The sequence below is a fragment of the Xiphophorus hellerii genome, chromosome 12 (assembly GCF_003331165.1).
Source record: "Xiphophorus hellerii strain 12219 chromosome 12, Xiphophorus_hellerii-4.1, whole genome shotgun sequence".
Classification (NCBI taxonomy): Eukaryota; Metazoa; Chordata; class Actinopteri; order Cyprinodontiformes; family Poeciliidae; genus Xiphophorus; species Xiphophorus hellerii.
The window spans coordinates 21,367,371-21,393,498 of record NC_045683.1 but is presented as its reverse complement, the minus strand read 5'-3'; the positions used below and the strand labels follow the sequence as shown (position 1 = coordinate 21,393,498).

The following is a 26,128-nucleotide window of genomic DNA, read 5'->3' as shown; positions in this document are numbered from 1 at the left end:
CTGGAAGTCCTTAATTTGGTAGTGAATCTCTCAATTTCTTACAAAAATGTTGATTCATTTAAAAAAATATATTTTCCCTTTTAAAGAGGCATTTTAATTTGACCTGCAGTTTGTATTTGGTGAATCTGAGGTTCATCAGGTTGCATTTGGAGAATGAAATGTTGAGCCTACTGTAAGATGTCATATTGTTCACTGCAACCAGTTTGCTGATATCACCTGTCTTGTTGTCCAAATGAATGACTAGAAAGGTTTTATTACATGGGCTTAGCATGCAATGGTTACGTTGGGGTTTGGTCAATGTGTGTTAATGATGATGAAGCACTAAAATGTTCAGAATAATGGTCTTTAATCAGCAGCTGAACTTTGATTTAGATCATATGCTTTCAGAAGTACACCCAGTACTCATTAATATTCACACCCTAACTCTCCTCCACTCAAATGCTTTGAGTTCATTTTCAGCTTGTAAGATCCCTTGTTGTGACCTTGAGTAGAATCATCTATTTATCGTTGATTTATATGTGCTGCGTGATACGAATCTCTTTGAAGAATCAGGGGATTTTTATTTCTCAATGGAAGAAATTTACATCATTCTGTGACTCATCATCACTCGGATTCCTTTTGCAATTGACATAGTCAGACACTTAATAATTTTTCTGAATTTGAATCTGTTTTCTCATTCTGATGCTTCTTAGTGTTGCTTCAGCTGTTAATATTTTAACCATTGCTTCAAGTGATATATTTTTTAATGTTCTGATTAAATTGAATGATTTTGGCTTAGAAAAAATGAAAACCTAAAATAATGTTTTTCCACTATTACAGAATTTACATAATTCACTAAATGTAGGGGATCTGACTCCACAGCTATTAACACAATCATGTGTTAATGATTGTCTGCTTGACAATAAGTCATAAGATCATGACTCATCCTTGCTCAAGAAGATTCATGTTTAGAGTGCTGAATTAAACATATTAAAGAAAAATTGAGGGGAAAGAAAAATATGGCAGAAAAATTCTCACAAGCAACAGAGATTGCCACAGGAAGGGCAATCTCTGCACACACAAAAGCATGATTTTATTTGGAAATCCAGTCTGTTGGAGAAGTAAAGAGGTGTAGTATCCATGCTGCTTGAGGTTAAGTGTGAAATTTCCACAGGAGGTGATTTAGTGAGGCAGTCCATCTGCTGGTTTTGTTCCTGTTTTATGTATTCACTGGGTTACTTGTGCAGTAGTTTTTCAGTTTTGGGATTTAAACAAAGTGCAGCATCATCATTATTGTTTTCCAATGGAAATATGAAACTCGTCATTTTCTGGCACGGTTTCTTTTTCAGGCAGGCGTGGGCGTTGGTTTCTGTGGTCGGAGGTGGCAACGAGTCATGCTCAGAGGATGTGAGAGAACACGAAAACCTCAACACAGGTGGAAGAGCTCTTGCAACTCGCAACTTCACCACTGTGGAAGGAGTGGATTTCTCTGTGTCTGCCTACAGCGAGTGGAAGAATGGTGAGAGCCAACTTTTGCCAGTGCAAAAGTCACATAAACGTATTTGATTGCAAATATAATAATAGGCCTATTGTCAAGTGTCTCTCTTTCTGCAGATGTATCTGATTGTGGAAAGTATTTCTATATAGATTGCTCCACAATATATCCATGAATGCTGAATAATTCAGATGCCAAGATTTGAGTAATGGTAATTTAACCACAGTTGTTATGGAAACTCTAGTCTCTGGAATGTGATTTTTTCCCCTCTGAACTTATTTTCACTTCCTTTTACTGTATCGTATGTCAGAGAAAAATTCCTAATACAGATGAGGATATTTAGATTGTCCAGATCCTCTCAGCTTTGAATTTTTTTGCTATATGTTTTAAAGTCTTGTTGAGCTATGAAGATAAAAAAACTTAAAAAGTAGTAAAAATGATTTGATGAGAACCTTGATTCATGTATTTTCCAGCAGCCTCCCAGGATTTCTGTCTGAGAAAACTGCTATGTAAACTAATAATCTTGGAACGAAAGATCCTTTGGGCTCAACTGAAAAATACCTTTTGCAACATTAAACTATCTCAGCTGTCTGTGTTAGATTTTGGATGATGTTTCCAAATACATTCCAGATATATTTGGAATATTTCTCGAGCTAGAGTTTGGGTGCCACATATTCAAAAGTCAAGACGATACTCTTTCTAATCCTTTTTCAGGAGAATTTGAATGTCAATGTGTAACATTAACAACACAATTTTTTTATTTTTTTTTTTGCAACACCAGCACAACTTTCAAGAGACTAAAACTTCTTAAAACTGTGGTTTGGTTTCTTTCTTAATGCTTTACTAACTGAACACAGAACAACTCCACTCAGCATTAAGGAACAAATCTGACTGGTTCCAACTTTACAAATCTAATAGCCAAATCAGTTTATGTCCTGTTTTCTGTTTTCTTTTTGACTTTCCATTATTGTGCTGTTCTGTCTCCTCAACACTATAAAACAACATCTGACATATTGTTTTATAGTGGACATTTTTAAATGTACAGTATACTATTATAATCTTAATCACAGTTAAAACACATTGAATGTATCCTTTTTTTCAAGCTGCTAACTTTTTCTTTTTAGGCAAAATGTCTTAAACTTAGTGAAATTGGATGGAAACTTCTTATCTGGTTTCAAGTCTGAATAGACTTTTACATTTAAATTGTTTAAATAGTTAGTGTTTTTTTTACTCATTCTCACGTGAAATGAGTCCACACAATGACTGGGTTTTTCAAAAAATATTTAATTGCAGTGATATTTTTAAAACTTCTGATAACTTCCCCTCTCCTTTTTATTTTGCGAGTTTTATCATCCAAAATCTGCATCAGAACATTTTTTTTACAGGGCAATGCAAGTCTATCGACCAGCCTAAATGTATTGATGGCATCCAAAGTGAATTCTTAGCCACTGAACTAAAATTGTCTCCAAAGTATCGCATTCCTTTCAATTGCCATTTTTTACACATTGACACGACTATTACAATTTAGCATATTTTTGCAGCTCTAATAATGACTCGTGCTTTCTGTCTCACACCCAACAGGCTACCCTACCATGGGGTTCCTGGTAGACTCTGCAGACCAGGTGGTCCTAAACCTCCAAGATGAAGTCCAGCCAACCTGGAAACCAGGCGACAACATAGTGGTTGCCAGTACAGACTACTCCATGCACCAGGCTGAGGAGTTCACCCTGTTACCCTGCCCTCAATGTACCAGCAGGCAGGTCAGGGTACAAGGTGAGACATCAGCCAGCACTGTTTTCTGCAAATATGAGTGAAACTTTTGTTACAGTTTAGCATTTTTGTTCTAAACATGTATATTTTATGATAAAAAGGTAGAAAAAAGCTCAGGTATAGCTTCTAAATACTGACGATGCAATGAATGGTTTAGAGTCAAAATAGGTGCCACCGAGAAGCTCGTGCTCTTCAGTAATTCCTTTAAATGAGATTATTACATGTCACTCTGGTAATCACCAGGTACAATGGAATCTAATTTCTTTTCCAGCTTTTGGGTTGATGTAAGGTTTTTAGAAGTTGAAAAGAGATTATCAGCTTACATTCTACTGGAAACTTTATCTCATGATGACTGCAGGGATTTTAGAAATGTGGACACATTTCAGTTCATGCGTTCCTACATTCTCTGCTGTTCATCACAGTTAAGCCCTCTATCAGCCATGCCTTCTTATGTCATTCCTCTCTGGTCAATAAACATTCACGCCATTTCTGGAAAAGGGTGTATATTATAAGCCTAGTGTTATATGGTTCCTTGGAGGACAGGCTGAGCAAATGTTACACCTGCTAAGCATGATGATCGTCAGCTGTTTTCTTTAAATTATATATACGGTCTGCTTTTTAAAAAGCTGAATATTTGTTGTTTTATGTTTATTTTATTACTTAGATATTTTGTTTGAGGGTGTGTAGTAAGATTAGCTAATCAAACTTCCTGTCACTGACAGAATGAGGTGTAGAAGCTGTTGCCTTTTTATTCCCCTGTCATTTTGGGGGATTTTGACAACAGACATGACGCCCACAACAGACATTAGGTGCCAAATTGTGATTTGCGAATACAGTTGTGACTCTTTTTAAAAAAAATTTATGCTGTTTAGGGAAGCCTCGGTACAACCATGTTGGTGAGATCATCGATGGAGTCGACATGCGGGCCGAAGTGGCTCTGCTCTCTAGAAACATTCTCATCTATGGAGAAATGGAAAACTCTTGCTATGGGGACAACCTTTGCCAGTTCTTTAACCATGACACCTTTGGTGGCCACATCAAGGTTTGTGTTTGTAATTTTATAGCAGAATCCTGTGTTTGTATTGTCGTAAATATTTATTGTTGTAACAGAACTTTGCCTCCTCTGAAAGAGTCTGTGTTTATGCTGAGATGTTAAACTGTGTTTAGATTCTGCCACTGTAAATCTTCAAAAATGAATAGAGATGTTTACTGTATATCTACAGTTTAGATAGTGCATATCGGATTCTTTGTGCAAGTTTTCATCTTATTCTGCATTTTATATTATATCTGATCTGCCATATGTCACCTTCTGAAAACTGAGTATTTAAAATCTAAACACTGCAGACAGTCCCGTAGTAACCTGTATATGACATCAGTATAATTTAGATTAAGATATCTTTCATGAATACATTATGGCATTTCTCAGACTTTGTATTGAGCTTCTTTATTTTTTTTACTTGAAAATGCCTCTGAACAATGACTAAATTGTTCCTACATAACTAGGCCACAATCGGTATGCAATTAGTCCAAAAGTAAAAGTTCAGCAAACTTGTAAATGGAGCATTATGTTTTGTCTAAATATAGATGTGCTTTAGCCAAAATTGCTAAGTACAACAAAACCAGTGGGCTGGGATTGATTATAAGACCTCTCTATTACAACCAACCATAGAATCACAATAAAAATAGCCAGTCAGCTTTACAGGAACCAGGTTAAAAATGATGTACAAACCTCTGTTCCTCATTTGCTTCAAAGACATCCTGTCAGTGCTGCAATTCTGAGTTAACTTCAAAGTCAGAGAGGTGGTGCTTCTGAATGGGAGGAAAACCGGTCTTGAAAACTCTATCTGATGCTAAACCTTGACCGTTTTGTGAAAATGAACTCAAAACTGTCATTATATCAAGAAAGCATCTCGTCACTTCCAAGCCTTCACAGTTTGAATGTACTGTAGAATAAAATACAGCCTTTACAACAACAATATTTTGTTACCACACAATCATTAGCACAAAAATCCCAGCTCAAAACAAGAGTAAAATGGGTAAATCGAATTAAGCAAACAACAAAACTTGACAAGCTCTCAGGAAACTTGGTTGTGTAAACTGATGTGGCTTAATTTGGCCATGTGTTGTGAGAGATTTTATCAGTCCTGCAGCACACATTGTTATATTTAAGGAAATCCAAACAAATGTAATGCCAAATTTTATTTAATTTCATGAATTACAAAATGTATCTATACATTTGCTTCTTAAGAGACTTGCATTCCCCATTGTTGCAACACCCAGATGCAAAGTTAATCTCTGCGGTACTCTTTATGGCCTGGTATGCACGCATATGTATGTCTGTGAATAATGTATGTATTGGTCTTGCCCTGGCTTGAAGCTACATTTTGTGCTTGTGTGTTTGTGTAAGTCTAATAGAGCGGGCAATGCAGTCAATAAGGGATGTGTGTATTGGGGCCAATCCTTCCTTTAATAAGGAAGGAAGGCCCCAATACTTCCTTAACAAGAACCAGACTCTTTCTATACCCACGAAAGATCTCCCAGTGAGCCCAATACAAATTTCTGCTGAAGATGACTAATAATCAATGCAAAATTTCAAAATTATGTCTTTGTTGCTTGACCTTTTCTTCAGCTTGTCTTGTGCTTTCCTTTTCCACCAACCCAGATTCTCAGTAACTTCTCATCAGTGCATCTGTCCCACGTGGAGTTAAAGAACATGGGCCAGCAAGCAGTAATGGGCAGCTACCCGCTTCACTTTCACATGTGTGGGGACGTGGACCAAAGGGGGGGCTACAACGAGCCAACATACGTGGATGGACTTTCCATCCACCACTCTTTCTCACGCTGCCTCACCATCCATTCTACCAATGGGCTTCTGGTTAGTAAAATAACTGGTTAACACAATACGTTTATGGTTGCATGAATGCATCAAAATGAGATGCAGAAATAGGATACTCACCAAATACCATATTAATTTAAAGGCTTGTTGGTAACTGGAGAGTTTAGATAGTTAAATACGGTTCCTTGCAAAAGTGTCGATACCTGTTGAAACTTTCTACATTATCCCCTTACAACCACAAGGTCAGTGAATGTTTGGGGGTTTTTTATGTGATGGACCAAAACAAAGTAGCCCATGATTGTGAAGGGAAAGGAAAATGCTACACAACTTAATTCATTTTTACTCTTTTTACTCTGGTATTACCACATAGAATTCAGTGCAACCATCCAGTAAGTCACCTCACAAGTAAATAGGATTTGCCGGATTGTGTAATTTATTCTTGAGCATCTCGACTATGTAGCATGCTGTCGGCAGTATCATGCTGTGGTGTTTCTTTTCTTCATGAGTGAGAGGGAAGCTGGTCAAAGTTCATGGAAAAATTGTGGGATCTAAATTCAGGTCAGTCTTGGACGAAAATCTTTTTAAGGTGTTGAAGACTAGGGCTCATCATCTAGCAGAATACTGGACCTTAGCATGTCAGCAGAACTATAAGGTAATAGTTTAGGTCAAAGTATAACCACATGTTTGAATGGCTCAAAGTCCAAACCTAAATGAGAATCTTTGGTAAGACTGAGCCTGAACCATTTTTCACTGAAGAAAGAGCAAAAATGTTGATATCTAGATGTGAAAAGCTGGAAGTAACACACCCAGAAGACTTGAATAACAGTAAACTGTGGCGCCAACAGTGTCTACTTCAATGGGTGAATTAAAACGTAGGCCTTATATTTCAGCATTTACTTGTATAATATTCTGAAAAAATCATGCAACATAAAATCCTAGTTAAATACATTAATGTTTGTGGTTGTAATAAAATTTAAAAAGGTGTAAGTGGTGTAAATACCTTTGCAAGCCACTGCAAGTTTATACAAGACAGAATGGATTTATTGTTGTTCCAAAGGCCAATTCATGTTCAAACCAGCACATTTGTGCATTTTAAAAGTCTTATTTCCTGCTGGCTTGTGCTGTTATTTGTATTTTGCTCCCTGATTAGTTATCTGGAGGAGGCACAATTGAAGCATTCTGACTTAATAGAAGAAATTAGCTTTGAATCTTGGATCGAACTTGCTGGATATTTTTTTCCCCCCCGTTTCCCTTCCATGGAAATCTTTAAGTAGCTTTCTGTGTAGCAATTTTCTTTCCAATTTGCTTCAACAACTGTAACAGTTTGTTCAGAAATTTGGGGAATTTATGACCACAAGCACAGCTTAGAACTTGTCCACCTCTCTGTACTTTCTTATGGGGATGTTAACAGCAGACAAACAGATGTTGTCCTTGCCTTTCTGTTTCCATGTTTTAGTGAAAAGCAGCTTTTTAATTTGGACCTTGACCATTATTTGTGTCCTTCCCCTGATGAGCACTCTACTGCAGTTGTTTTGTGATCTTTGGGCTACTAATTAATTTTGTTGTTGTCGTCTGGCCCAGGTGAAGGACACCGTAGGGTATGACACGCTGGGCCACTGTTTTTTCCTGGAGGATGGGATTGAACAGCGAAACACTTTATACCACAACCTTGGCCTCTTGACTCAGCCTGGGACTCTGCTGCCAACAGACCGCAACGAGACTCTGTGCACCAGTATCAGGGACAGAGTTTACAAGGGCTACACTCCCTCACCAAGTACAGAGTGCAAGTAAGAGATTGTAATTTTGTGTGCTAAAGATGTAGAGTGAAACATTGAGGTTTTGAACAAAGATTACTTTGTTGTTTCGTTGCATTTCATATCTTCCCTGATGTATTAACGTATTTGACTAAAGTGGGGAAATTTAATGAATTTGCTCTGTAAATGTTAAAGATGATTTATAGAAGGGTAGGGGCTGTCATTTAGTGCAATAATGAGAATGAGTCTATTACTGCTGTGCCTTGCAACACATCCATACGATTTGAACTTTGCCATATTTTGTTGCATTATAACCAGGAACTTGGATGTATTTTATTGAAATTTTATGTGACAGACCAACACAAAGCTAAAGTTTACGTTAAAAAGATCAGAGAGTGTGAAATTCTTTTGTGTTCAGCACACCTTAGTCGATGGCTTTTAGGCCAAGTTTTCAGTGGAACTACAGCTGCACATCTTTTGGGTTTCTTCCATCTATGCCTTTTTCCTGTTCTTTTTTGCAAGTGGGTTTGGCCATATTAAGCTGGTTGGCTGTATGTTTAGGGTTTTAAGGCTCTGTCTCATAGTGGAAGTTAAATGTTTGCCACAGTCTGAAGGTGTTCCCATCCTCTTAACATGTTTTCCACCAAATTGCCCTGTTTTTAGCTTCATCTGTTCATTACCTCTGACCAGCTTCCAACTCTGAAGCTTCACAGCTTGATTCTTCCACCACCATATTTCACAATGGGGATGGTGTGTTCAGGGTGATGTGCAGTGTTTTCCTCCAAATAGCATTTTGCATGCAGACTAAAACGTTCAGTTTTGGTTTCTTCTGACCAATGCTGGTCTCTGTCTGGTTATTGTTTCCCCTAATTGCCCAAGTTACAACTTTTAATGGTACTTGTGGTTTACTGCTTTTCCTGTTGCCAATTTCTTTCCTCCTGCCACTCTTCAGCCACAACAAATAGTTTTTCTGTCAAAGGATTTTCCCTCCTGTACTGTGGATATCTGCAGATCCTTTTAAAGTTACAAAGGGCCTTTTGACTGCCGCACATTGACTATATTCACAAAGTGGGTAAATTCTGAACACAATTAGTCTGACTCTTACTAGAGTTAAGAGTTCCAAATGCAGATCTATTCCGCTCTTTTCATATTAGCATTGACATTTTTTTTTCTCCACTTCACAACAATTGACTCTTTTGTGTCAATTTACATAAGCTCCCTATAAAACATAACGAAGTTTGTGGTAGCATGAGACGTGAATACTTTTACGATGCATTTTTATTACAAGTAGTTGTTTTTGTCAAGTCATGCTTGTTATTAAAACCAGGAACTATCATTTTAGGGAGGTGTAGTCCATTTTAAGAGAAAGTAGAAAGGTGTATATTTAGTACTAGTTGGGACGGACAGATACTCGTAGGATGGTTTTATGAAAGTAACAATAACCTCCTCTCTTTGTGGGGAGTTTTATGTCATAACGTGAACCTGAAACGTCCTTCTGTGCGGAAATAGAAAGGCCTGCCTCCAAGAATCTGTCCCTGGGTGTTGTGAGTCTTGGCAGAGTCGGTCTGTTCATTGTTGATATTGGATTATTGAGAGAATTGGAGAAGACTGCAGGATTCTTTGTAACTCATAAGCTTACGTTCAGAGATTAGAGTCTGTGCTGTCTTTTTAACATCACCATGTATAACTGTGCTGCTGTGTGCGTGTGTGTGTGTGTGCATTGTTTGCTTTTCAGGGCAGTCTCAACATTCTGGATCGCTAACCCCAACAACAACCTCATCAGCAATGCAGCTGCTGGCTCTCAGGTAGCAACAAGAGATTTAACTTGAGAAGGAAGCTTTAAACGAATCTCTCAGAAATAATTAAAAAGCTCCAGGAAAAGGAGAACATGAGACACCAAAATGTGAACCTCTTTAAAGATATATTAAATTATGTTCATTACAAGCCAATCCATTGGCTTTGTTGTTCCTGAACTTTAATACGACGTAAAATGAAAGACTTTGTTGCTCATAACTGGGTGATCCATCAATAAAACAGGACTTAAGCACCTATAGAGGAAAGGAATAACTTTGCAAGACATCTCATATGTGAAAGTATAAAAAGGGGATTATAAATTTTATTTTAGCATTTGGTTGACAGTTTATTTGAAGTGCAAACTTTAACCCTTAAACCTAGCTTTCCTTGCTGGGGCTAACAAGAAACTAGGGTATCGCGTCCTGTGCTGCTCCAAGTATCTCATAGAGTCTGTTTATTTTTGCTGTTGTCTATATAAGAATTCCTCTGTTGCGTGTCTGTTATCACCCATTTCTTTGTTCTTCCTTCCTGTCCCAGGATGCTGGAATATGGCTTGTGTTCCACAGCTCTTCCACCGGAGACTCTCATGGGCTGGTACCAGAGACCAAGGCAGAGCTTACTCCTCTTGGAATTTTTTACAACAACCGTGTGCACTCCAACTTTAAGGTATCCTTGCTATTCCTTATTCTACTAACTCTTTATTGCACCACAAGTCTCCAGATCCATTCATTTCTGCTTCTGTGCTTCATAGAGAAAAGAAAAAAATCCATCTTTATATTGAATAAACACAATTCCTTGCATGACTACTTGATTCTTGGCAAAATGTATGCATGGAAACACACATGGACACAGACAGACATGTAAAGGGTGCTACAACGGTGCTCTGTTGTGTGATGACAGAAGTCGGGCAGGTGAACTGTGAGCTCTTTATCCAGTCTGACCGCAGGAGCCTCCAACAGAGGAAGGAGCCCTGCAGTTAAAGACCAAACCTCACTTATTTCAGCTCACAGCACAAGTTTCCATATGCACAAGACACCCAGTGATATATTACATTTGCCATATATTACATATTTATCTTTTAAATCACATTTTAAACATGTAAACCTTCCTAAATGCTTTTCATGGAGATAATAAATTATTTTTATTTGAAAAATTTCCTTCATTTTTATTTCCTGTCAGTTTGTCTAGTTCTTTTTCCCCCCCCATTTTTCACCTCTTTTACTAATGCACTATATTCATTCTGTTCAAGATAAATCTTCATATTTAACCTTAGTTTCGGGAAAAATAAAATCATACTATGATCTTCTTAGGCAGGATTGTTCATTGATAAAGGAGTGAAGACTACCAACGCCAGTGCTGCTGATCCTCGGGAATACCTCTGTTTAGACAACAACGCAAGGTGTGTACGTGTTGGCGAGATAATTTTTTATGGGAAGCTGTGTATTTTTTGCATTTGTTATCTAGAATTCATTAATTAAAATGTGTTTTCTTAAATTTGCACAGATTAGAATTATGTGTGAGATTTTAGATCTTTGGTTTTGGTAAAGCTTTGACCTGCCAATACCAATCTACAACTACTACTCTATGGTAGTTGTTATTGTGTCTTGTCTCTATGCTGTAACTGCGAAGTAATCTCCCTGCTGGGATGAATAAAGTACTTCTATTCTATTCTATTCTATTCTATTCTGTTCTATTCTATAATTGTATGTAATTCCAATAAGAGAATAAATCATCAGCAATAGATTTTACTTAAATTAAGAGCATAGATGCGCTCTGTGTGTAAGTGAGATGTTGATGTTAAATATAAAAAATATATATTGCAGTCTTATATTAATGCTTAGCTCTGTTACTGTGGCCAGCATTACAAAGATAATGGTCTGTCTGTGTATATTCCATGTGGAAAAGGTAGATCCGTCCCTTAACCTTGAGATTTCTGAAAGGCTAACATTTCCACATTTAGCGTAATGCATGGGGAGTTCAGTGTTGTACCCAGTTCAGTCTTCCTGTTATTGCTGAAAGTCTAACTCCCATTTGTGCCCTGAATAAATCTCAAATATGTTGCAACATGGAAACATGTTTTCCATGTCAAAAAGGGATTGCCCTTTTATAAAGATTTTGCATGGCTGTTCCGATGATCTCATTTTTAAAACCCTCACTGATGCTAAAATGGCATCAGTAACAACCTCAGAAAGTGAAGACTATTGTTGGTGATGTGGTTTGGTATTACGTTCACTGATGAGAAAATTGTGGTAATTTTAAGTTTCTGACCAGCCTCTCACCAGTTGGGGCTGGAGTAGCTAATTCAGATTATGATCACCAAGACAGTTTTCAGTACATCTCTACTTTTCTTTTTTTTAATTTAATACTAATAGTACCAACATGGTGACATACATTTTTTTAATTATTATTATTATTTTTAATTCTTGTTGAATTAGTCACATTTTCAAAATATTCTATGTATAAACAACTTATAGCCTCACACTGTTGAATGGTCAGTGGTTTGTTATCACATACTGTACATCGTGATGTATAATTACACTGTGTAAATATGAAGGAATTTGTGGTTTACTAATATGTTTGTTTTGTGCCACAGTTAATTAATGCTTATGAAAAAAGTTATTGATAGTTGCCCGCTGGAGATGTACTTGTAGACGGCCGTTGACTGAGAAAGATGGTGTACGGCTTTATAGTGCGTTGATGCATTTTAGTGGGATGCCTGTCAAGTTTGTGTTGACAGAGAAAACAAGGCTTTACAGACTAAGTTTCCACTCTGCTACCTATCCAAATACAGCCCCCAGCTCGATGGGAGAAAAATCTTATGTGTCCACTGAGACTGCTGGCTGTTCCAAACAAACACATACACAGCAGAAGTATGCAGAGGATGGTTTTAAATGTTGAGATCAGTTTTCAACATACAAAAGAGGGGGACATGTTTTTTTTTTATTGTTAAATAATGAAAATCTGTCTGGATTTGAATAGGTAATTGGTGGAAAAAAGAGGTACAATATTAGTAGTTATTTATTTTTTCTTTTCTCTTTGTCAGATTCCGACCCCACCAGAATGCTGACCCCAGTCAACCTCGTGTGGCAGCAGTCATCGATACTCTCATTTCCTTCAAGAACAATGACTTAGGAGCATGGATACGAGGCGGAGACATTATCATCCAGAACTCTGGGTGAGACAATCTGATTGTTTTAGTCAGACAAGCATGCACATCAGATAAACTAAGGGCCGGAGGTTTCCTATGAAGAGCAAAAGAATAGTGTTACATATAGGATTATATTTGTTTATTTAGGTTATTTAATTTAGTTATAATTTTTAAGTCTATAAATGTTCTTGACATTAGATTTTGTGCGAATTTCTGTTAGAGAGGCACAGGTCCACCTTTTTATGGCTTTCTTTAAAATCTGACCTGCCGATGACAACAGTATGTGGAAGCTCGTTTGTGTAAATTTTATTTCAGTTCAACGATTGAAATATTAGAAAAAATAAACACGCACCATAAAATGTAGACATGTGCTGCTGGTTCCTTTTTAATCCAATGGAAAATGAAAAATATAAAAAAAACTTTATCAGACTATGCATCAAAGTATTGTAACTAATTTTTATCTGATTTTCTCTGAACTCAAAACAAGCTGCATCAAAGAACACGCAGTTTGTTGAGCCTTTCAAAGTGATTTTCCGTTTGATGCATTCTGCGAAGAGGAATAAAACTCAGACTTTTCAGTGTTTGAACTTCTGAGAAGCTTTTTGAGGGATAACTGGCTAATTTTTACATTGCAATGTTATCACTGCCCAATAACATTGAAATGAAAAATGAGATTTCCCCTTCATATTGCTGTTTTAACTTATTTTACATTTTCAGAACATCAAACTGCCTCGGGATTTTAAAATAACTGTATGATTTTTCTACATTGTCTTACAGCTTTGCAGACAATGGAGTGGGTCTGTCCTTTGCCAGGTGTGTTCTGTGCATCATCCCTTGTTTTCTTAGCTGTAAACATCATTTCACTCATTTTTACCCCTTTTCTCCTGCTGTTAAATCAACTTTTCAATCACCACTTTGTTCTTGTTTAAGTTTTCTTGTGCTTGAATTATCAAGCATTTTTAAATACATCACAAAATAATGCATAATTTCTGCAGTGATGGCAGCTACCCTAAAGACGAAGGCTCCAGCCAGGAGGTGACACAGTCTCTGTTTGTTGGTGAGAGCCGGAACAGAGGAACCAATGGAGGGCAGAATAAATACTGGGGGACAGGAGGGATTGACGGAGAGATGCGGACACTGCCAAGGAACAAGTAAGGTCAAGAAAATGGTGTTTAAATGAATTACGGAGGAGGAGAGAACTCATTCATAGCCAGTCTGCAGGCAGGAGCTGGTGAGATTGACTCATGAGGGTGCCACAGCCACTTTTCCCTGTAGATGAACCTGTGAAAGGAAGTTCTGTTTGACTCATTTTCCTCATGGTATTTTCGGCAGTTTCTGAAAAAAATGTGGTAGTGACCTTTAGATCTTAGGAACAGTAATACAGACTCTTTAAGACATTATGTTGTTGGTGAACAAATCATATTCAGATATGTTTTTCAAATCAGTGGAGTTTATGTAACATGGTTTGTTTACAAGCACAGATTGTTTTGCATTGCAGAAATGTCTATAGACTTAACCTGCTGTTGCACACTTATTTGAAAACCCATGAGCCTTATTTGTCTTTTGAGAACATAATGTCATTGTTTTCTGTTTCTATGATTCACCGTCTTTACTTATTACAAAGAAAGAACATCATAAACGAGGTCTATGGAATTAAATCGCTTTTTTTATTTCCAAAAACATTGTTATTTTGTAATCAGCGGGAACAACTGAAGCAGTTTTCTAAACATCCAGAACACACTGGAAATCTTTTTCTGGAGTGCTCATTTGTGAGAGAGGTCACTAAAAAAAGATGAATTATTAATTATTGTCAGTGTATTCCATTTATTTTGGACTTCAGTTTAACTAAAATTGGTCTTAATTTTGAGACTTCCTGAAACCCTGTAAGATTACTTCTATCCTTTTCATTGGTCTTTGGTCGTTTCCATCTCAATGTCAACTTCAGGACGTTCCCAATCCGAGGTTTCCAGATCTATGATGGCCCAGTGCGTCTCACACAGAGCACTTTTCGAGCATTCGTCCCCACACCGGAGCGTTACACCAGTGCGGTGGGCTTCAACTTGAAGAACACGTGGCAACTGACCCCACGAAACAACCTGTCCCAGCTCAGCTTCCACCCCAATGTGAGCAGATTTCTTTTGAATTAGTTTTGTCTGAGGTAATCTGACGACTTGGTTTACAAGCTGAACATGGTTCTTGTTTTTTTATTATATTTTCTGACATGAACTGCCAGAAGATGCTTTGCAAAAATCCCTCTAAACATTTACACATTGTGTACTGTGGTAACCACAAACCTGATGTTTTCATAGAGTTTTTGTGTGATAGATCCACACAAAGAAAATTCATAATTGTGAGGTTTACAAATCGGTGTATTTTTAAATGCTTTGCACATCTGAAGACTGAAATTTGTGCTATACTGGAATTCATTTAGGGTGTCAGAGTAGAGAGGCTTGAATACATAGTATACTTTTCACCCTTTTTGGTAAAACATTATAAAAATCATGCATCTTTTTTTATTCAATTTCAAAATTCTGTGATTTTTGTGTTGGTCTGTAACATACAATCCCAATAAGATATGTTGGGGTTTCGTGCTTTGTGTTAGTGTAGCTTGTGGTTCTAATATGACAAGTTCAAGTGGCCTACGTTATTCTGAAGGGCGCTGTACATCATAGACAGGAGAAGTTCAAACTAAGACTGAAGGTCTTGTAAAGCTGTTTGTGAGTCTTGTGTATTTCTAATGCAATACATTAGAAACCACATTTCTGATGTATAGAAATGAAGATTCAATACGTTATTGTATAGAAATGTCAAGACTTCATTTCTATGCAGTAATAAAATATAATATAAATATCCAGCATTGTGAGGAACTTCAGGTCTGACTGCAAGTTAAGCGTAACTGGGATCATGCAGTACTGCTGCATGACCTTGTGACTCTGCTGGACCTCCTTTTGAGTTCTTCCTTGTATTTTTTTTTTATTATTTTTTTTTGTACATTTTGTTTTACTCAAAATGAAAATAACACAAAAGGAAGGAAGCGATTAAGATAAATAGGTTTATTCCACTTCATAATAGATCAGAATGAGATTTGTCCTAGTTATTCTTGCCCATCCCTTCATTCTCCTGAAGCATCATAATTTGAAAAGATCAGTGTTATTGTAGAAATGGATTGGGATCTACCTCGTCCATCTGTCCCCTAATTTGTCTGTAAGGGGGGGAAAAAAAGAGAAAAAAATACATTTGTGAAAGACTGATGCCCTCTTCTGGTTGCATTGTATAGCGCAGTAGGAAATCTTTGAGTAACCTTGTCTGATTTCACTTTATCTCTTGGAAAACTTTACCAATATACAAATTAGATGTTATTTCATACTCAAAGACATTACAGTTCTTGTTTTGCTGAAGTTTGTGAGATATTTTGTGTAGCAATTAAACTGAGATTTATATTTATTTTAAATATGTTGCAAAATAAAATCAGAAATAACAATCTGAAGTTCTTTATAAGGATAGAAAGATGGATTGAAGTGAAAGTGTGTGCAGTAATTTAGTTATTTCATAGCATTTGCATCACTCCTCACTAATTATACCCTCAGGTGGCTCTTCGAGCGTTCTTTGGCCGTCCTGGACAGTGGTTTGAGGAAAACGACCTTGATGGGGACAAAAACTCAATCTTTCATGATGTGGACGGGTCAGTCACAGGTTATAGAGATGCCTATGTCGGCCGAGCAGATAATTACCTAATCCAGCATCCTGACTGTGTGAAAATATCCCGTTGGAATGGAGTGATCTGCAGCGGACACTACTCTCAGGTACTGCAGAGCAGAGTCTGAGTAGTTCTGTTCTTCCCTTTGTTTCTTCCTGGTTATAACCTTTTCTTCCTTCAGGTGTATATTCAAACATCGGGAGCCTCTAGCTTGAGTTTATCAATCAACAGAGATGAATACCCTGAAGCACCTCTGGTACTGAGGGGGATTAACAGCCAGGGGGCGTCGTCTCAGCAGTATCAGCCGATCCTGATGATGGGCAAGAGCTACACTCTGCACTGGAACGGACCTGCACCCAGAGAGGTTGTCGTCTCCCTCATCAACTTTGATAAGTGAGTAGATACAACTAGCTGATTTTAGTAGTCATTGCATATCTATAATGTCACATGCAAATACAGTGGATGGCAAAAGTGTTCACATCATAGAACCTTTTCATATTTTGGCACATTGCAACCTAAACTGTCAATGTAGTTTTGGGGGTAAAAAAACAAAAAGCACATAATTGTGAGTTGGAAGGAAAACGATGCTTGGGTTTTAAAACTTTTGTAAAATGACCAAAACTGCCCTGCATTTGTGGCAGCCTTACACCTGAACTACATTCATAAGACATCAGCAAAGAATTAACAGCACAATAATGGAGCTAAATACATGGCAACACTAGAGGAAAACCTACTGGAGGCTGCAAAAGGTTTGAGTGTGGCGTGGCGCTTCACCTTCCGGGGCAACACTCAGAAACATACAGCCGAGGAAATGTTTGGATTGAAGCATATTCATGTTATCCTGTGCTGCATCTCTATCACGGTCACATGACCAAAGGAATAACACATGACCCATCTCCTCCACCCCACCTCCGGAAACAAATGACAAGATGCAAATAAATATTGGTTTTTAATATTGGCCAATACTGATGTTAGTGATGACACATTATGCATTTCTACATTGTACATTTGGTAAAGTACAACAGTAAAATGAATTTATCTAGTTTAAAAGTGTGCTTTATCTCTGTCTTGTGGTTCAGAGAAGACCGGATTCTGGTTGGACTCTGTTACTCATCAGACACCACGTTTCAAATCATGAGCGACATCAACGACAGGCAAAAAAATACATTTGTAGACATGACTGATTACGGCCCTGTGTCTTCGCTGGCCCAGCTGCAGGCGAAGCCAACAGAAAGGAAGTACTTCTTTGACCAACCTGTTGGGTGAGGAACTCCAAATATGACATTTATAATATTGCAATATTATAAACTGATGAAGAGGTCAGGAGATTTACTGATGTTTAGTTAATACTGACAGATGTTCACCTATAAAGGTCAACTTTCTGGCAGTCCGCCACATCAGTTTTCATTGTACCTGTCTCTGAGGCTCCACGTTTCTAAAAGCTTATTGAACTGCTTCTTCCTGCTGCGCTTGTGCAATCATTCCCAGCTTACTGTGGCTCTACCTCCAAGCCCGACATGGACGGGACGGCCACAGCTACTGTTCAACAAAAGGCTGTGAAAGAGTAAAAGTCATAGCCACTACATCGTCCAAACAGACCTGCAACTGTACATCTAAAGCCTACCCCAAGTACTCAAAGGCACCATCGGCAGTGGTGCCTCTGCCTGCTCTAAGCACGAAGCCTTGCAAAGACTGTGGTGCTAAGGAGGTTTGTTTCATTGTATTTCAACATTAAGACATTAACATTAAGCTCAAGCCAAAACTGTTGATCATGTGCTGCGCTGTTGTTTCAGATTGTGTTTTCTAGTGAGCCATGGATGCCCTACCTTCACACACAAGTCAAGTCTTTAAACAGCGAAGAAGAAAAAAATGGAGATAATGCTTCCTTTATCACTGTGAGCTTCCAGGAGTATTAAAGCACTTTAAATCCTTTCTATTTATATATTACAAATTTAGAGTTTTGCCTGCTGTAAATGTTTTCTTTCGCCCTTCAGGTGAATGAGGTCGTCATACCTTTTACTCAGTCCGGATTTTTCCTGGTCTCAGTGGATGCCTGTTCTGGAAAGGTTATCAAGAAAGCCCCATTCATGAAGGTGGACAACAAGATGAAACAGTATCTGAAAACAGGAATCCCAAAGCGGTGAGTTTGTGTTAAAAAACAAAACAAAGAGAAAACAGTTGAAAGAGTTGACAATTTGCTCCTCATTTTTAAAAAACTGCAGAATGTTGCCTAATGCACATACCTGTTTGTCTCCAGCTCAATAGTACTGATGGCAACACGAGGTCAGCCTGAAGGTCTGGTTGATCTGGCTCCACATCTGGTCTCTTTTGGTTTTGCCAAACCTGCTGAACTGCAGAGTAAAGGTAAAAACACAAGCAGTGCTTTCTAGAGATGTGTGATGTCTAGTTTTAATAAACTTAAAGCCACAGAGTTGGTGTCTTAAATTATCCATGGCATCTTGTATTAGCAATTAGCAATGTTAGCATAGCGAGCAATACCATAACAGTGATCTCTGTGGGTTTACCCTAAAGCCAACCAGGGTAAGGTGACCAGATTTGTGAACTAAATCTGGGAGCATTTCTAGCTCAGAGATAAAGTAAAATTTGATTGAGCAAAAGGAAATGAAGAAACTGAGTAGAAAAGAGTAAGAAAATGAAAATGGTTATAGAGCACTAAGACTGGAGAGAGGGCAAAGGTGTATACTATGTAAGTGAGCTTGTACTTAATATCAGTATCAGTGAGTGTTGATTTTAAACACACACTGACAATAGATTATTTTTTGCTGTCTTTCTACAGTGTCTACTTCAAAGAATGTTATTTTTAGCACGACATTAAAGTTGAGATTTTGAGCTTACGACCTTCTGTTGAGGGAATATAGTCTGATTCTGGTCACCAGCTAATCTTTTATTGTCGCCTCTCACAACAGAAAGTTTGGCAATGTGGGGAATTCTGGGAGCTCCTTCGCCTCCTTCATGGATTTCACTACGAACTGGGCAAGAGGGCGGCGTGTTGGGGCTTCAGGAGCGCTACTTGCCCTTGGGTTTGGAGACTTATGGGTGTGTGCCGCCTGCAACTCAAAAACGCAAAGACCTGGAGCTTCTCAAAAAAGCCACAGGGCAGCAATAACCAATGTGAACTCTACAACTTACCAAGCCAAAAAAATAAAAGATAAATTCTTGCACACAAATACACAAACACGCAGCCAGTTGCTGAATGTGAACTGCTGAACTCTTAATTTATTAACAGTGGCAAGTATGTTTACCTATATTGAGTGGGAATAAGGAGTGATAATATGAACGGGGTAAATATTTTTTTTGTGATGTATACTTGGATGTGTGTTTGTGTTGGCCTGCCTTAAGGCCTTTTTAAAAGTCAATGCACTTTTGCTTTATAAATCTATCAGTCAAAGCTTTAATTAAGTAACTCTCTTGGCTATCTTGTACCACAGTAAACATAGAAATGAGTCAATTATTGCCAACAATTATATTGAAAGCTAAAGAAAATTATATTGGCAGGAAGTAAATGAAAACAGAATACAAACAGCATAATGGATTAGGTACATAGGCCAAAAGAAAAATCTAAAAATAAATTGGGTTGTACCGGAAATTTGACTTTAATTAAAACTGAAAATGAAATGTCTGAGAGTTACAATGTTAGGCCAGGTTAGAACCTGTAGTGTAGGAAATCAGAGTCAGTGGGTTGGTGATCCTAGCATATAGAAAACCATGGAAAATAACAATTCTATTCACATTTGTAATTGGTTCAAAGCAACTCAATAATGTGCAGTAAGAATGAATCAGGCTGTGTTTCTACCTGAATCTTAACTGGAAAACCTCTTCTGATCGCTGTGCAGCTGAAAGACTTTAGATTTTGAGCACCTTTGTTTGGATTCCTACGTGGATTTACTGGAGCATCTTTCATTTTTTATTTATCTTTTCTCAGTTATGATCTCTGAAGGACTTTGCCTTATTTGCAGCACAAAAAGAGATTACTTTTCTTCATTGTTTTCTGAACATAACTGAATGTGTTACCTGTTGTCTGCCTCATTCATTACCTTTTTTGTGCATTATTACCAGAATGGTGACATTTAATTAAAATGTGCGCCATACTGTGCAGTTGTAGTGAGCAGAAAATGCATACAAATCTTGTACCTGCTGAGAGTTATATACAGTTGTACTTTAGGACGATGTATCCTTTATCGTGTGTATGGATGTGAGCAGGGCTCCCCCACTGAGCGTCGAGAAGTATTTGTTCATGGCTGATTGTGAGACAGTCGTAGTACAATAATAACCTTGTTGCCTTTTAACCACTGTACTGTTAAAGAGCAGAAAAATGGGAGACATTTCTATTACTCAGCTTTTGTTTAGCTGATACTTTAAGGTGCACAAATTAGATATTTTCATTCTTTCTAAGTAAAGAAACTGTAAATATGATTCTGTACTTGTACTGTAGAGTTTATAGTCAGTGCTGTATTGGCTGTTCTTTTGCTTTTTGTCTCTTGATGAGTTATTGTAAGTTTAAAAAAATATTTTGACATTTAAAAAAATATCTGCTTTTGTTATAAAATTGTCAGTTGAATAAACATTTGCAATTTTTAGTAACGTGTGTTTTGGTTACCAGTATCTGCTAAAAGAGTTGCTGGTCACTTTCCTCTGCCATTCCACACTGTAACAGTTTTGGTATTTTTACATTCGAAAGAAGTCATGTTCCTGCGTTTTGATGCCTTCCAAAACTGAGTTGTACCTGTTGAGCTCAATGCTTCATAACTCAAATATCAGAGCAACAATTAAAATAAAGTCAACTGAATTTATATCCAAACTAAAAGAAGGAATTAGGCCCATGGCTGTACAGTTTTAGTCACTTGAGGCTTTAACTGGACAGCCTTCATGCAGGAGATTCTACTCCAGACTTTACACTGGAAGCTCCTCCTACAAGACAAACCTCCATTAATGGGAGTTCAGTTACCATGGCAAAATTACAAGCAATCTAATCCAAATATTTTATTGTAACTGTGGTGTAATTAAATTGTTTGGATTGCCTTCTGCTATTTATTTAAAATGGTGTGGCAAAGAAATCACCCCAAGGCAGCGGATTTCAAATGGAACATCCCATAATCAGCTTGTCTTTATAAGGTTTTGGAGGACATTCAGCCTTGGAAAAACACCTGATGGTAAAAACAAATGACACATAATACCTGGTAATCCTTCATATTAACATGAAATAACTAACAAGCCATCAGAATCATTGCATTCACAGAAGAGAACGCAAGCAGAGCTAACACAATTTTGTAAGCTAGTCAGATTTTACAAAATAAAAGAATTGTGTAATCATTTGTTGTTGTCTGTATTGTGTGCAAGATGCAAGAAATATCTTAAGGCAAGAGTTAGCCTATGATGGTGCACCTCAATTTTGTACATCTGTAGACTTGAAATGTTTGAAATTGTTCAATGTCAGTCAGAAGAGTAGTAAGAGGAAAGTAGTACGCACAACTCCAATGTCAAAAAATAAATAAAAATGAATGGGTGCCCGGTTCTGAAGAACTGCAGAAAATGTAAGTCACCAGCACTCCCAAAAAACTCAGGGTTTTAATGTGGGCAAAAAAAGAACAAGTTTCAGCTACATGCTATTGCCATTCAATTATTTAGTTTGACAACCCCAAACAGAGATTTGAACCATGATCAATCGTATTTGCACAAAAGATGACATCTTCAGAAGATAAGAAATCAAAATATGAGATTTGTCCAATCTTACTATCATCTATGTAGATTATTCATCAAAATACTTGACTACAAAGAGAAACCTACACTTTACATGGTTGCTAGATTATTTATTTACAGGGAAGAAAATTGGGGTTTTAAACATTTTTTTCACTTAGTTTCACAATGACATCAGAATCCATTTAGTTTCTCCGTCTATTTTCTATAACTGCTTCATCCTGTTTAGCATCTCCAGGAGGTTTTTTTCAGAGTGGGAGGAAGACAGAGTGCCTGCTCAAAACCAACTCATGCGTAGAATCCCCAGTCCTCATGAAATCTTTTGCTTCCCCTTTTTTCTAGCCTTATTGCTTTTTTGTTTTTGATTTACTTGGACAATTGCTTTCACCCCATGATGCTCCATGACTTCAGGGGATGTCATTGATGTCATTGAGCATCAATGACATCTTATTTAGGTCTTCAAATGCCAGGCACGTCTTAAAACTTTAGCAAAGTGTTACTATTGCTGTCCTTTGATGCTCTTGTCTTTGTGCCACATAGAGGGATGGAATATACTTGTTACATCTCAGTTTTAATTATGCAATACTAAGAGTTTTGAACCATGCAAAGTACACTTAGAGAATGTGAATGCCAAGGCTAAAAATATGACGCTGGGGACCTGTGTGGGTGGAAGCCTTTAGCGTTACACAGTATTAGTTGTCATGCAAAGACTATATCTATGGCAACACGTTCTTCTTTGCAAAATAGTAGATTTTTTTGTGTGTTTTATCTTTTATTATCTTCACATAATTAATCAATACTTGGGGTTTCTGCTTCTGTTTATGAAACAAGAAGCATCAACGGTGTCTCAAAGTGTAACATTTTTTCAGCAGTCCGACAGGTTAAATGTATCCATTCTAACTCTATATGCTTTAGAAATTGTTATAAGAAAATAATTCATATCCAGTGGGTTTGAATAAACCTTAGTACACTGGGAAAACCCTCACATGGACAAGAGGAGAATGCTAACTCCTCATGGAAAATCCATTGCTGAGTTTCCAACTAAGAACCCTGTAAGTGTTGTGCAGCAGGGCCTTGCTAAACATATAACGCCTGAATTTTTCGCATTTTTGTCACATTACAACCAGGAATGTAAATGGATTGTATTTGGATTCTACTTGATTTTAATACTGCACCTTGAACACACCATTTCCACTGTGAAACATGGTGGTGCCAACAGCATGCCGTATGGATGCATTTCTTTAGTATTTATAGGGAAGCGCATGGAAATGATGGGAAGATGGATGAAGCCAAACACAGAGAAATCCTAAGATTGACCTATTTTGCCAAAAAGAATAATCTCACACAAGAATCTCAGTACAAAGACTTTGATGAATCATTGACAGTAGCTTTAGCAAGAATTTTGGCAGCACCTATTAGCGTGTGCTAAGAAGGTTAGCATAGCTTAAACTGTAGACACTGCAGTTGTCTTTCAGCCTTTTTAGTGGATGCAGTTGATGCCCTGCTGATGCTCAGTGATGGTGGTCCTGAATAATTAAGCAGCTCTGACAGCCGTGTAGGGGTTCGTCTCCATGACTACTGCTCTCCCTGTGTCCCTACAGCCCGGAGGAGTAATGTAAATCTTCAGTGTGCTCTATGTCAGTTTAACTCTGCCACGCCAGACATACTGTATGTGTCAGAGTTAGTTGGAGCCTTTGATTTACGTGTCCTTCCTTGGTCTCGTCTCTGCTCAGTGTCTTCACTCTCGCAAAGTGTTGTGGACAGCTCAGGTGTCAGATGAGATGTGAACAACTAAAAAGATCACCTACAAGGTGTCTGAGATGATTATATAGAGACAGCAATGCTTGGGGAAGCCTCTTCTGCCATGCGACGCGGAGGGCTAAGGGAGTGGTGTAGGTCACCTTTTAATGATGTTCATAATTTCAATTGACCGTATGGCAGCAATATCTGAGATTCTGAGTCTGAGATTGGTACTTCTTCCACTGCCCACAACAACTTGTAGTTACCACACACACATTCACCACACCACTTAGACTTAGGCAATTACCCTTTAACATCAAATGGATCATCAGTCCCCCGGCCCATTAGATAGTGAATTAACCTTATCTACCTGTAGATGAAGAGGTATGGCTATGACACATAACAGCCTTGGCCCAGACACCACGATTACAGAAAATGTGCTCTGCACTTTCCACACAGCATGACGCGGGCTAATCGCACCCTGAGAGATTCAATAAAAAGAGGATTATGACACAGTTATGTTTTACCAGAAATACTTGCTCTGTGTTTTAATCATGCACTAATTTAATATCCCACAACATGTTGGGCATTCGGTTTGGGTCCGTTTGACTTTCAGAAGCTAAACCTCAGCGTGGAATGTCTAAAGCCGAACTTCATCTCAGTGGGTCTTAAATGATTTGTGCTACATTCAGGAAAAGATTGTGCAGGAAAAGATTAAAAGGTGCTTTAATTAACTTTAGCTTTGTCACAAAGAACATTTTGTAAGCTTTTAATAATGCTCAAATGTGATGCTCTCAACATTGTTACTGTTTTGGATTACTTTGGAGGATCCTTCCAAAAGCTTTCTACGCTACTGTCCATTGGCTAAATCTGTTGTCATGGGGGCAATGCAATGTTCATCTGAGCATAAAGCCATCAGTGTGTGAGGATCATCACAATGATGACTATGAAAATGATGATTATCATGGTTGCAATCATGTAAGCTTCAGTCTCCAACGAGGCTAATCCCTCCAGCGAAACAGAATGGCCTGTTAAAAGAAATCAAGCCGAGACACAGTGTGATTACAAAGTCAAGATAATCAGTGCTCTCCAGAAAGAGCACCTAGGTGCCTAGAGAATCTGGCCACTGGCTATTACTTCATAGCTAAAATAAATCAGGACAATGCTTTCCTCAGTCTGCAAGGCAGATTAATGAATTAAAAATAAAATAACCTGAACCTAAGATCAGCAAAAGAAGCATCCATCTTTCCAAATATTAAGAACAGAAGCCATTTAAAGAATTTTCCTTCTTTGAAGCCAGAGAATATGTCGAGTTAACCTACCAATATTGTGTTAATCAACTCAAAGTTTGAGTTGAAATAGCAAATCAAGCTGAGTGAGTGACGAACAGTTTTCAGTGGTAAGTATTTTAAAAAGTAATTTTGACTGCCATCACATTATTCACATTAAATGGGTGTAAGCATAAAACAAGCAGTGACCATGATGGGGTCTTGTACAGAACCCATTTCCCATCATCAAAATATTCATTTTTTGGCTCTGAAACTTTATAAACATTATTTGGAAACTATTACTTCAAATGGCCAAAAAGATTCTCTCATTGCCAAAAGTGAAACTGTCGGAATGATTCCTCAGTCTTTTGAGAAAACATTCTTTGTACTAAAGAGACATAAGAAGAACTTTTCAAAGGTGTGTTACATTTGGCTTTAAAGCCAACACAGCATTACAGAAAGGGAATGTCAAACGGACAATAAAATGTGGCAAGAATACTTTATTTTACTTAAATGAAATCAGTCGAAAGTCACTTTTTGCACCAGGTTTTTTTTGTTCTAATAAAGTTTGTTTGATGATCTGAAACATTTAGATGTGACAATAAAGCTAGAATACATGAGGTCTTTAGGGGGGTAAATATGAGAGTGAACCAGGCTGCATGACGTCATGGTGTAGAATCAACAGAACCAGATTTCACCTAATGTGACTGCCTACGACTGGGTTCACGCACTCACAGCGGCATCAACGTAGGCCGGCCACAATGAAAGATCAGACAAAGGTTAAGAGAATAAAAGATGCAGGGGAACAGAGATTATTAAAAAAAATGAAAGAAAAATTGCAAGGAAAACTGAGAATATAAAAATAATAATAAAAAAAAAAAAGAGGCGTATATTTATTCAGAATGGATACCAATGAGCTAAATGAGATGTAA

At 37.7% G+C, this 26,128-nt stretch overlaps 1 protein-coding gene across 1 annotated transcript in view; it reads left to right on the top strand.

Annotated features, from left to right (window-relative positions):
* The window catches only part of cemip2 (cell migration inducing hyaluronidase 2), a 31,003-nt gene extending 9,199 nt beyond the window's left edge, over nucleotides 1-21,804 (top strand). The window contains exons 5-24 of the mRNA XM_032578687.1: nucleotides 1,329-1,498; nucleotides 3,056-3,247; nucleotides 4,117-4,286; nucleotides 5,907-6,119; nucleotides 7,662-7,867; nucleotides 9,570-9,639; nucleotides 10,166-10,294; nucleotides 10,939-11,027; nucleotides 12,672-12,803; nucleotides 13,554-13,589; nucleotides 13,772-13,927; nucleotides 14,722-14,899; nucleotides 16,364-16,579; nucleotides 16,655-16,866; nucleotides 17,553-17,735; nucleotides 17,962-18,181; nucleotides 18,267-18,368; nucleotides 18,468-18,613; nucleotides 18,731-18,837; nucleotides 19,401-21,804. Of these exons, the coding sequence (XP_032434578.1) occupies nucleotides 1,329-1,498; nucleotides 3,056-3,247; nucleotides 4,117-4,286; nucleotides 5,907-6,119; nucleotides 7,662-7,867; nucleotides 9,570-9,639; nucleotides 10,166-10,294; nucleotides 10,939-11,027; nucleotides 12,672-12,803; nucleotides 13,554-13,589; nucleotides 13,772-13,927; nucleotides 14,722-14,899; nucleotides 16,364-16,579; nucleotides 16,655-16,866; nucleotides 17,553-17,735; nucleotides 17,962-18,181; nucleotides 18,267-18,368; nucleotides 18,468-18,613; nucleotides 18,731-18,837; nucleotides 19,401-19,600 (3,127 nt within the window). The 3' untranslated portion in view covers nucleotides 19,601-21,804. The remainder of the gene's footprint in view (nucleotides 1-1,328; nucleotides 1,499-3,055; nucleotides 3,248-4,116; nucleotides 4,287-5,906; nucleotides 6,120-7,661; nucleotides 7,868-9,569; nucleotides 9,640-10,165; nucleotides 10,295-10,938; nucleotides 11,028-12,671; nucleotides 12,804-13,553; nucleotides 13,590-13,771; nucleotides 13,928-14,721; nucleotides 14,900-16,363; nucleotides 16,580-16,654; nucleotides 16,867-17,552; nucleotides 17,736-17,961; nucleotides 18,182-18,266; nucleotides 18,369-18,467; nucleotides 18,614-18,730; nucleotides 18,838-19,400) is intronic.
* The last annotated feature ends 4,324 nt before the right edge of the window (nucleotides 21,805-26,128 follow it).